The 13473-nt window shown below is 39.6% G+C and overlaps 1 protein-coding gene across 1 annotated transcript in view; it reads right to left on the bottom strand.

The window, feature by feature from the left end:
* lmnb2 (lamin B2) overlaps window positions 1-13473 on the bottom strand; it is a 45547-nt gene that overhangs the window by 15975 nt on the left and 16099 nt on the right. The window contains exons 2-7 of the mRNA XM_084310991.1: window positions 12287-12423; window positions 7592-7748; window positions 5125-5250; window positions 4105-4203; window positions 1874-1945; window positions 560-685 (exon numbers count right to left, since the gene is read on the bottom strand). Coding sequence (XP_084167117.1) covers window positions 560-685; window positions 1874-1945; window positions 4105-4203; window positions 5125-5250; window positions 7592-7748; window positions 12287-12423 — 717 coding nt within the window. The remainder of the gene's footprint in view (window positions 1-559; window positions 686-1873; window positions 1946-4104; window positions 4204-5124; window positions 5251-7591; window positions 7749-12286; window positions 12424-13473) is intronic.

Genomic DNA, 13473 nt, shown 5'->3' on the forward strand with positions numbered 1-13473 from the left:
GTCGTATGCGAGCTACGACTAACTCGCGAACAACAAAGTTACCGAACATGTTTAGCAATGTTTCATATTATGTTAACATTACGGTGACATTTTAAATATGTTGTTGTGCTTCATTATTACTCCTCCACTTCCCATTTTACCTCAGCAATGTACGCCTCGTCCATGATAAAGTAGCCTAACGTTACCGCATCAGTGGATGTTTGCGAGTGAAGAGTGGATGTTTGGGTCGGGGAGGGTACTCTCATCCCCAGCCTGTATGCGAGAACTCAGCCGAACTCGCTCAAGTCGAGTTTCCAAGATGTCACAGAAGCACAAGAGGGATGTAATTTAAATACTGAATATATACGTTTTTTTTCTTCTTTTTTTTAAACATTTGAGAGTTTCAGCTGCCATTTTGTACCTGTGTATTTTGACCAAGTATTGCGTGGTTGGTACACAAAATGCATGCAGGTTGGCAGGTCTGCATTCAGCACAGACCAGCCTGGCGAAGTTTGACCAGATAACATCTATCTGAAACAGCAGTAATATAGTCAGTATCTATATAACATGTGTACTGGACCTGCTTCTGCAGAGCGTGGAGCTGGTAGCCCTGACTCTCTATCCTCATTCGAGCCTCCTGGATCTCCTCTCTGGCTGTAGATACAGCCTTGTCATTCATCTCTGAAGACACCTTAGCATTCTCCAGCTAGATAGATAGATAGATAGATAGATAGATAGATAGATAGATAGATAGATAGATAGATAGATAGATAGATAGATAGATAGATAGATAGATAGATAGATAGATAGATAGATAGATAGATAGAGAGAGAGAGAATAATGAATGGATAATAAACAGTAGGCACAGTGTGGAGACGAAGAACCACCCAAGGTGATTTTGTATAAAAATGTGATGGAAATGAATGAAGTATCACTGTGACACAAAAAAGATAAAAAATAAATTATATGACAATGTGGTTAGAAGTGGTGGAGAAAATAAAAGCTAGCATACGGTATAATGGTAGTGTCTGGTTAGGAGCGAGGGATAATGGATGAATTATCCAATGGGGGGTCCGGGAGGGGGGGGTACGAGCTAGAGCATATGTATGTAGGGTATTAGATAGCAGGTATTGGGGGTATATCCTGTATAAGACATTTAACTATATGGTGATTTCATTGGATGTGCACTGTTAATAATGCTTGTATATCTTATCGTGTGTTGTCATGTTTGTTTATATGTTTGTTTAAAAAATAATAAAAAAATAAAATACAAAAGAAAAATAAATTATAAAGGGCTGCATTTACATAGAACTTTTATCCAAATCGCTTTACAATTTGTTACTCACATTAACCCATTCACTCACATTCACACACCAACCGCGACTGCTCATCGGGAGCCATTAGGGGTTAAGTGTCTTGCTCAAGGACACTTCGACACGCTGCCCGAGAGGAGCGGGAATCGAACAGGGAACATTCCGATTACCAGACCTCCTGAGCCACTGTCGCCCATATTTTGGTATTTATTTAATTATAATCATTTATTTTTAAATGTTATCATCACACTGAAATATGCACTGGAAAAAACAAATATGGTCAAATATCATTATACCAAAAAAGATATTGTGATATATTTTGACCATACCACCCAGGCCTAGCACTAATGCACATGTTGCATCAGGGTGTGTATGTGTGTGTGAGTGAGTGAGTGAGTGAGTGAGTGAGTGAGTGAGTGAGTGAGTGAGTGAGTGAGTGAGTGAGTGAGTGAGTGAGTGAGTGAGTGAGTGAGTGAGTGAGTGAGTGAGTGAGTGTGTTTCTGAGTGAGTGAGTGTGTTTCTGAGTGTGCGAGTGTGAGTGTGAGTGTGTGTGTGTGTGTGTGTGTGTGTGCGTGTCTTACCTTGGCTTGGTAAGTGTGTTCTATCTCCTCCTTGTAGAGACACACCTGCTCATCATGCTGCTTCCTCAAGTCCTGGTGAAAACATTACAATAATACCTTAACCTTGTGAGAATACCATAACCTCATATAAGCTTGTGTGACTAATACCGTAAACTCATGAGAATAATACCTTAACCTCACGAGAATAACCTATCACCTCGTGAGAATAATACCCTTACTCGTATCACCTTATGAGAACAATACCTTAACTTAACTCATATCACCTCATGAGAATAATACCATAACTCATGAGAATAATACCTTAGCTCATATCAACTCATGAGAATACCTTAACTTGTATCACCTCATGAGAATAATACCTTAGCTCGACATATCAACCTATGAGAATACCTTAACTCATATCAACTCATGAGAATACCTTAGCTCATATAACTTAGGTATATCAACTCATGAGAATAATACCTTAACTCATATCAATTCATGAGAAAAATAACGTAGCTCATATACCTTAGGTATATCAACTCATGAGAATAATACCTAGGGCTGGGCGATATGACGATATTATATAAATATCGGGTACAGTTCATTAACTACCGTAATTCCTCTAATAGTAACCCCGGCTTGTATTTGTTTCAACTGTAGCTGATACCAGGCTTGTATTAGGAGGGGGCATGTATAAGAGAGAGGCCTATATTTCTAATTTTCAAACAGATCATAATGAATAAATCAACATTTTGTGTCTGTTTGAACCCAGTAAAATGTACTGGGTTCATTTATTGAAACCAAGTACTGTATGAAATACGGTAGTAAACAGTGCAATTACAGGTGGTCAAAAAAAGTAAAATAAAGTAAAATAGTGCAATCACAATACTGGTATACGGTAATAATAATAATAATAATAATAATAATAACTTCGTTTTATACAATTCTGAGGTAGGCTTACTCTCTTGGTAAACATTAACACCATACCATTATATGGTATTTACTGCACAGCCAGGCCAGCATATACATGAAACCCGGCTTGTATTAGGAGGCCGGCTTATAATTGCTTAGCTCAACAGCGCACCCGGTCATTAATAGAGACCCGGTTTTTAATTGAATACCGGTTACTATTAGAGGAATTACGGTATACACTTTTTCAACGTATCATGGATATCGTGATGTTTTGCCCAATAGGATTGTGTCGCGTCAATCTGGTCCACACGTTACTCGTTCATATCTCAGCCCGTGTTGAGATATGCCCATTCCGCGGTCTGTTAATAAAGTTTTCAATCAGACAGATGTATGGAAAGGCTTTTATTATAACATTCGTTGAGGTAAAATCATTATGGCTCATTTAGTCATCCTGTGGAGCACTGGTCTCCTACTAGTCGGTCGCGGGGAGCTAATGTAAGTAGCTTTGTTGATGGCAGCACACAGGACATTCAGGAAGTCAAAAACTAATAGCGCTTGCCGATTGGTGCTAAGAACAGCAGGGCGGGTGCAAGCGGTGTGACGTAATTGGCAGACTCGACTGTCAATCAAAATGATTCTGTTGTCCGTCAGAATGAATGAATGAAAACTTTATTAACATATTGCAGAATGGGTACAGTACAGGAGGATGAAGACCAGAAAAAGACTTTCGGCTTTTTTACATAAGGGTCCTCCATTTTCAATACATCAAAACATTTAGAGACATACAAAAATATACAGTAGTTTCATAAAAATGCTAAAATGCTATTTATTTATTGATTGATTGATTGATTGATTTAAAACTTTATTAACATATTGCAGAATGGGTACAGTACAGCTCAATACATACAATTGTTAAGGGGATGCAGACCAGAGAAAGACTTTTGTCTTGTTTACATCAGGGTCCCCCATTTTCAATTCATCATATTTCATATCTAAATCATATAATATCTCATTGCTAAATATATGCAATATATTATAATCTAATAATCCAATAATCTAAATCTAATATATAATATAAAAATGCTAAATGCATGGGTATTTTATTTTGTCTTTAATGTTAGCTTGCAAACTCAAATACTGTCTTGGTAAGCCTCATAATGAATCGTTTGGGGTAAAAAAGAAAAACATCGTGATGTGTATCGTGTATCGCCGAAAGGTCAGAAAATATCGTGATATCATATTTAGGCCATATCGCCCAGCCCTAATAATACCTACCGGTAAACTCATATCAACTCCAGAGTACACATATATTATTATTATTATTACTGTAGTATTACCTGTAGAGCCTGAGACAGTTTGAAGTCATAGTCATGCTTGACACCAGAGTCCACCTCTACTACTCTCTGCTCATGTCTACGTCGGGACTCGCGCACTTCCTAGAGACAGAGAGACAGAGATAGAGATACGAGAGTGAGAGAAGAGAGTGAGAGAAGAGATAGGAAAGAGAGATAAGAGAGGAGATATAGGAAAGATATAGGAAAGAGATAGAGATAAGAGAGAGAAGAGATAGGAGAGCGAGAGGAGATAGGAAAGAGAGGAAAGAGTGATAAGCAAGAGAGAAGATAGATAGGAGAGATAGGAGAGAGAAAGAGATAGGAGAGAGAAGTCAAGTCAAGTCAAGAGTTTTATTTGTCACGGCATACAAGCATACAGTGAAATGCGGGGGGTCATGCCTGCAGTGATGTGCAACACAAGTAATAAGACAGGAATGAGAATAGGACATTTGTGCAATAATACAATGTGCAATAATACAATGCAATAATACAAGTAATAATAATAACAACAGGTATGAGAAAGAGATATAAGAGAGTAGAGAGATAGGAGAGAGATGGGAGACAGATAAAGAGATAAGAGAGAGAGATAGATAGAAGATATAGGAGAGATAAATAGAAATAGGAGATAGAGATAAGATAGATAGTTCAGGTTACCTTACTGGAGTAATCCAAAACATTGTTACTAATTGTGTTAGCAGATACCGGTACTCAGTTATCTACAAGTGTATAAATTAACATGTCTATCAGTTATAATCCTATGAGTTCTACTAGTAACTAGTCTATATAAAAAAAACATGGCTATCAGTTATAATCCTATGAGTTCTACTAGTCTATATAAATGAAAATGTCTATAAGTTATAATTCTATGAGTTCTACTAGTAACTAGTCTATATAAATTAACATGTCTATCAGTTGTAATTCTATAAGTTCTACTAGTCTATATAAATGAACATTTCTATCAGTTATAATTCTAGATGAGTTCTACAGGTCAAAAATCAAAGGTTAAAGGTGGCATCAACAGACCTCATCAAACATGCTCTTCCTGAACTGCAGCTCCTCAGACAGTGATTGACAGCGGTTCTCCAGGTCCACACGCATCAGAGTCTCCGCTTCCAGCTGTCGCTTAGCAACCGCATGGCTGTCCTCCGCCTACAAATAAATAAACACAAGCTGTAACCGTTGTATTTAAATCTGTATATCCGTTTAGATAACACTGTATAAACTCCGACTATACTCTGAACCCCACTGCCTATACTCTAGGCTCTGTTACCCATACATTACAGTATGAACTCTGAACTCCACTGACTATACTCTAGGCTCTGTTACCCATACATTACAGTATGAACTCTGAACCCTGAACTCCACTGCCTATACTCTAGGCCAGTGGTGCCCAGGTAGATTGCGGGTTGATTTCAAGTAGATCTGGATTAATAAAATTTGATTAATATATATTTTTTTTTAAATCAACTCTGCCTCTCTTTGTTAACACTTTGAATGCCAGAAAACGCTTAAAAGCGTCATTCCCGGCCATGCTCAAGTTGCCGGAGGACGCTTTACAGCGTCCTTATATCAATATTTCAAAAATCTGCGATCGGATTCATATGTCCCCTCCGCTGGCCTGAGATCCACCAGGAGGACCCACTGAGCTCTCTGGCGGTTCAGGAGCGCCATCTGGTGGCCGATCGGCGCAATCGCTTAACAGGAAGTGCTATGGAGGTTGTGCTGATCGGCCGTATTACTTCCGGGCACTCGCTATAGGTTCCGGGACTCGATCTCGACACACTACATAGCGATCGATTGCCAATAACTCGATAAACAACATGATTTGGACGTATATACCATTATACAAGCTGGAAATGGACCGGGTAAATCTACATCCCATAATGATAAAATTTCTACTCTACGATGATCGCCCAACGGCGCGCGGAGACTGGGGTGAGTTTTAGCGTGTAAAATTACCGTCTTCGATACTAACTGCTATGATCAACATTTGACCCACATTAGATGATTGGTATAACGCTGCCCATGGAATTATAAACGCCCCCTAGCCCATCCGGTCAACATCAGATGATGTGTAGTAACTTCTAGAAGTACGTCTAGTTGGAATTTTTTATATCGCGCTGATTGCAATAAAACTGTATTGCATCATCAATATAATGCATTTGGGGCTATAGATCACGTTCTGGAGAAAGCTGCAGAAAGAGATGAAAACATACTTATATATTAGACCATACTTTACTATGAATATGTGAATGAAAAAGTTTAACGTTGCTACACAATGAACAATACATATAGGACTTTGAATGGGCCCTAATAATGGCAATGTAGCAATAGAATTTAAAAAGTTATAGCCATGCAAAGAAGGGGTACTTCTCCATAGACAAATAGAGCCGGCAACCTATGGTATATCATGAATTTAACCCATGGCAACCAAAGTGTTAACTACAACAATCAATGCTGTTTGTTATTTAAGATGAGGTCGGACTCGGCACTGACAGATTTGTGTTCATTATGCTGCTTTTATAAAGCCTCAAATGACGGCTTACAATATTTCATGAAAGCAAAGTGTTTTGTTTGTCTAAGATTTAAAAAGGTTTAAACTTTACAGCACTGACAAAGTTGAACAAAGTGCTGTACAAGTCCAACAACATTAAAAAAAAAATTATGTCATGTGCATATTGAATGGGTATTACTAATACTATTAATACTAATACTAGCCGAGAGTAGGTCAAATTTTGGCTGGTAGCTCTCGGCTAGGTGGTAAATTAAAAAGTAGATCTTGGTTCAAAAAAGGTTGGGCACCCCTGCTCTAGGCTCTGTTACCCATACATTACAGTATGAACTCTGAACTCCACTGCATATACTCTAGGCTCTGTTACCCATACCATACATATGAACTCTGAACCCTGAACTCCACTGACTATACTCTAGGCTCTCCCATACTGTACAAACTCTGTAGCCTATACTCAATTTACACCCATCTACTGCCTTCACTGTCTACAACTGCTCTACACTGTAATCATAACTACCTACCTCATCCTATAGTCTAACCATATATTACTGTTTCCATACATGTATGACAGCCATGTAGAATACTATAATAATGTATATATATGTATCTACATATATATTGGATATATCTGAAAGAATGTAATGAAAATAAATATATATATATATATATATATATATATATATATATATATTTAAATAAAAAAATTATTGAACCCTAACTAACCTTACTGTCATGCACGTGTCCTAATATACTAACCTACACTGTAGCACTCAACACTTTGATGAACATTGTTACTCTATTGTTACGGCTATGTCTTGTTGTACAAAACTTGTATGTCGATTTGGATAAAAGAGTCCGCTAAAATTTAAATGACTAAATGTGAATGATACCGATACTAGCCTAAGTATCACAATACCGGTTCTAAAACTAAACTGTTTTGGGACCAGCTTGGTTGACATTAGCAGCGTGTGTGTGTACCTTAGCCAGTAGACTCTTGCAGTCGGCCAGGTCAGAGGTCAGGGCGGAGTTCTGGCTCAGAGCCGTGGTCAGAGCGGCTTCACTCTGGTTCAACTGACCTTCCAAAGCAGCAGCACGACCCAGCGCTGCAGACAGGTCCGCATCCTTCTTCTTTAGACTACACAGACAGACAGTTATTTCACTCAGTGTGTGTGTGAGAGTGCACGCTTTCCATAGTGGGCGTGTCAACAGTGTCAGCTGAAATGTACCAAGGCATAGGGAAAATGGTCACAGACATCCCTGAATGTCTTAGTTATTTTAATACAAAGTTTCTGAATGGACATTTGGATTAAACCAAGTTGTACGCAGTGATGATGTCTTTCCCAGCAGAAGACAAGTTACTTTACACAGGTCGCACTACACACGCTTAGCTTACTAACGTTAAATGTGCCTAGTCAAGACTGGACAGTGCGAGCGTCTCCCTCTCTCTCTCTCTCTCTCTCTAGCGGCACGGTGGTGTAGTGGTTAACACTGTCGCCTCACAGCAAGAAGGTCCAGGGTTCGATTCCCGCTTGGGGACCAGGTTTCCGCGATGCCAGGTACCCAGGTGGGGATCTCCCAGGCCTTTCTGTGTGGAGTTTGCATGTGCTCCCCGTGCTCGCAAGGGTCCCCCCCCCCCCCCCCCCCCCCGATAAGAGAAACCCAATGGAAAAACATGCACAACAGATTGCAGACGGGCAGGAGCACTTGGATTGGTCCCCGGGGCCCTCGCCCTGTCTGCTCCCAACAGCCCTTGGGGGGAAGGACGACGGGATGGGTTAAGAGCAGAGCTCAATCGCATCAGCGACCCTGAGAGACAATTGCATGTGTGTGTATTCCTCTCTGTGTGTGTGCCGCCTAGGGCTGTACCGAATGCTTCGAAGCTTCGATCATAATGTTGACATTCGAATTCTAAATCAACATTTGAATTTTTCATTTTTAATAAAAACATTTTTTTATTTGTCTTTTTTTTTTGTGTCTATTCAATCTGTTTAAACCAATGGGGGTTTTCTTCACAGTTGCAGTTAAAGATTAGGCTACACTAAGGCTGCGGTTAGACTGACTGATGTTTTAGTTTCGTTTTGAAGATGAGTTTCGCTTTTCCAGGTCGCAGTTAGCAGTTGGCAGCCGAGTTAGACATTCGTTTTGCAACCTGAGCACAGTGATGTAGTACAATGCCAAAGCAGTAGGTGGCAGTAGGTGGCGAACATGAAGGCAATTTTCAACCAATCAGAACTTGAATGAGGACACTCCACATCCTGTTAAAAATCTCAAAAGCCACCATCTTTAAATGCCTCCGCAAGCCATTTTAGCCAATGAAGCATTATTTTTCAGCAAGAAATAAAGTGCAATAAACAAAAACGGATACATTCACTGTAGGGCTGCAACGATTAGTCGACATAATCGACGACGTCGATTATAAAAAATCGTCGACGAGAAATTGTTGCGTCGATTAGTCATTTATATATAAAAAAAAAAAAAAAAAAAAAACTTTATTTAATTTTTTTTTTTTTTGTGCACTACCTATCTTTGTGAGAGTGGCTTCTCAGGGTTCCAGACAACATCATAACATGATGATCCCATAGCAAATTTTGGACATTGAAAACATTGTTCCCCTGCAGGAGATGATGATCAGACTAGACACACAATACATTACACACGTACTCCTCTCACTCACACACAGCGATCAGAGTAAGACACACACATACACACTCCTCTCACTCACACACAGCGATCAGAGTAAGACACACACACATACACACTCCTCTCACTCACACACAGCGATCAGAGTAAGACACACACACATTCACACTCCTCTCTCTCACACACAGCGATCAGAGTAAGACACACACACATTCACACTCCTCTCACTCACACACAGCGATCAGAGTAAGACACACACACATACACAAATTACACAGTACACACCTCTCTCACTCACACAGCGATCAGAGTAAGACACACACACAAATTACACAGTACACACACTCCTCTCACTCACACAGCGATCAGAGTAAGACACACACACATACACACACACACGGACTCCTCTCACACACAGCAAACAAAAGTTATTTAAAGTACACTTCCACTTTAATTTGTATTATTTAATTTATTTATCTTGTTATGAGTGATTGCTGTATTGTTCTTCAAATACATTTTCATTTAAAGTGGCTTAAAGATCCAAATTCAAATGTTTCATGAGTCATTATTTTAATTTGCTATGGGATCATCATGTTATGATGTTGTTGTTTGGTCCTGACAAGAGTCTCAAAGTCTGGGGTGATGGTAGACAAGCAACTCTGAGGTCATGCTCAATGTCCAATCTGTTCCTCTGCTCTGTCTTCAGCTGGACCAGAGCTGAGAAGCCACTTTCACAAAGATAGGTAATTAAAAAAAAAAAAAAAAAAAAATCCTTTATTTTTTTTGGTTTGTTGTTGTTTACATTGGTTTTCGATTAGTCGACTAATCGAAAACATAATCGGCAGATTAGTCGACTACCAAATTAGTCATTAGTTGCAGCCCTAATTCACTGTGTGTTCTGCCTCATTTGTTGATGATTTGTTGATGATTTGTTGATGAAACAAAACTAACATCAACACAAGTGACCACCAAGAGCGGATAGTTTAGTCTCAAAAAAGATTGCTGATGTTGTTAGCTACATGCTAACGTGAATGGAATATGCCATTACAACAGTATAGCATTGTGGCTAGCAGTTAACGTTAGCTCACATCAGTTAGCCAGCCAGCACCAAACTGATATCAGGAGCCATCAGTAGCTAGATAACATTAGAGACAACGCCTCGTGTATTAAACAAAGGTGAATAGATGACTGGGCCATTTTGTTTAATGCTTGTTAAGATTGAAAGAGGAGCTCTGAGCTAACAGGGTCTGATAGCTAACGTTAGCCAGCTGCTCATGCAATCGTTAATGCTAGCAGAATGAATGGATGTAAACTTTATTTAACATATTGCAGAATGGGTACCATACAATATGGCTCAATACAAACAATTGTTAAGGGAATGCAGAATGTTGTAGCTTGGACTGGGGTCCTTATAACAATAACTTGACAACACATGGTAGCTGCAGCTATAGCTCTGTTGTCACCGGACGTTGACGAGGGCACGCAGATGTGGGTATCTACTGCGCATAGGCGTTGAGCAACAACGGCTCCGCGCAGATTAGACAACACGTTGTCGGCGAGTTATGGCGAGTATCCAAAACGGAAACACAATTTCAGCGTTTTCAGTAGGGCCAAAACGTTTCCTGCCAAAACGGCATTTCTATCTAACAGGGACAGCAAACGTATTCAAAACGTATTCAAAACGAAAACAAAAACAGTCTGTGTAACCATGGCCTAATATTATACTATAAGACGTCACCATGACTTTCATACCAACGTGCCCTTATTGGATTATTTATGTTGACGAAACTGATGAGTTATATTCATTAAAGAAAGTTGATTTGATAAAATAAAGACTAATTTAATCAGATTAATCACTTTATTCAAATTGAGGATTTAGTTTATAAAAAAAAAAAAAAAAAAAAAAGTAAGTACATTTTTTTATAGACATTCGAAGCTTCGTTCAAATACTTCAATCGAAGCTTTGAATGTTAAAAAATGACATTCGGTACAGCCCTAGTGCCGCCCATTGCATGTCGTTGTGTCGTTGCATGCCGAATAAAGACCTCTCTCTAAAGAGGTCCTGCATTATAAAAAAAAAACATTATTATATTCAAATGAGTTTATTGACATGGGAAACATACGTTTACATTGCCAAAGCCAAACAAAACAATCAAACCGAGAAATCAGAAGAAATCAGTACAGTACAGAAGGAATTTTGTACTGTACCAATTTTTTTTATAAATAAATAAAAAAACGAAAGTTATTTTCTGTTTCAGTAAGCACTAACATAGTGTGGAGTGGAGCGATAACACATAATACACATAACAAATGGACATTAGCTATAGTATATATCTCACCAGCTGTAACAGAATAATTTTATTATTTACATTTCAATAGCATCAACATATTAATTATAATTTAAATGATAATTAATTAAAGAATTTTATAAAGAATCTTCCATGTTCTGTCATCTAGTAATAATATATACCATTACCTGATATTTTAGGTTTTTGGGCGTGGTATCGTGACAACACTAATGACATCTAGCTCTTCAGCCCTGTTCTACAGCCCTGTGACAACTCCTCTCTAGAAGCTATGACATCTAGCTATTCAGCCCTGCGTTCACAGCCCTGCGTTCTACAGCCCTGTGACAACTCCTCTCTAGAAACTATGACATCTAGCTATTCAGCCCTGCGTTCTACAGCCCTGTGACAACTCCTCTCTAGAAACTATGACATCTAGCTCTTCAGCCCTGTTCAACAGCCATGCGACAACTCCTCTCACGAGTCGCGCCGTTTCTATGTGCAGTGAAAACTCTGCCAGCAACAATGCATCCTCGCCATTCCAATAGACGGTAGTTTAGTTTTACAACTGGAAAAAAATGTATTACATAAATGCTATTGTCTCATACCAAATCTTATTTGAAAATATATTGATGAACGTTAAAAAGTCAATAAACCACCCTGCCCTAAGTTTTACATTAACTTAGAAAATACATTACGATGTATGTATGTGGTTGAAAATGGGGTAGTAAAGATATATTCTATGAACCTGCGTGTGGCTTCCTCCAGTCCAGATTGAGCCTTGCCCAGATCGATCTGAAGACGAGCTCTCTCCCTCGCAGTCTCATCCAGAACACGCCTGGCATCCGCCAACTCTGCCTCATAGAGACTCTTTATACCCGATACCTAGAGACGGAGAGAGAGAGAGAGAGAGACAAACAGACACAGAGAGAGAATTTTTGTAATCGATTTTGGATGATGAGAAAACAGAGTTCCATATCTCCTCAATCAGACAGCGGAGCAAACTGGCCAGCGTATCATCCTGATTTGATATTTCAATCTCCCATTTCAAAGCATTATTGAGCTAAAGCTGAACTATTTAACAAATGATGACCACTTAATAATGGTTTCATACAGGCTGAAACACTGAGAAGCACACATTTATTAATGCAGTCTCCAAGGCTCCACGCCGTCACTCTTGGAACATATTGGTCGCCCCTCACAAACTCACTCAAATCTTGATGAGACCAATGCCTTGAGACTAATATATTGGAGAATGAAGAGAACACAGATACATTTGAACGACTAGAAGGAAAACTCTTCTCTCTCGTATGCGTACGTCCAGGGGGGCGAAATTTAAGCCCGCCACCCGCCATTGGCGCTCAGTTTTTACCTTTGGCGCTTGCCACTGAGAGGTCTGCCAGCCGTGTGGCGTGTAGTTCATAACGATACTCTTATTTTGAAAATCTGTGCGGGTAGAGCTGCCGCGATTACCGCATTACCGCGGTATCGCTGTTACATCACGCCCACCGCAAGAGTAGGCTGAATACCGCGTCACCGCTGTTTTTTTTTTATAATAATAAAGTACCCGGCCTTCTCTCGTTGGGCTTGCGGCTCTGCAGATATACCCTACTCCTCTATCGAGGTTCCAAGCGACCCTATTGGGTACCAGAAAAGTCATGTGAAACATTGCAGACCACTGATTGGTCAGAAGAGAGACGCGTCACACCTTGGATCGTCTTGCAGTGCTTTTACTTCCTGAATCTCAGCCATTGATCAGAGCTCAGTCACAACACGGCTAATATACGTTAGCTCCCACCGGAGACCGGAGTGGATTACCGACGTACCGTCGCTCCTCAGGGAACGAGGCATAATGATTTTACTGCAACGAAATGTTATAATAAAAGCCCTTTGTTCTATACACTTGTCTGATTGAAAACTTTATTAACAGACCGC

This window comes from Notolepis coatsorum (genome assembly GCF_963971535.1).
Source record: "Notolepis coatsorum genome assembly, chromosome: 3".
Taxonomy (NCBI): domain Eukaryota; kingdom Metazoa; phylum Chordata; class Actinopteri; order Aulopiformes; family Paralepididae; genus Notolepis; species Notolepis coatsorum.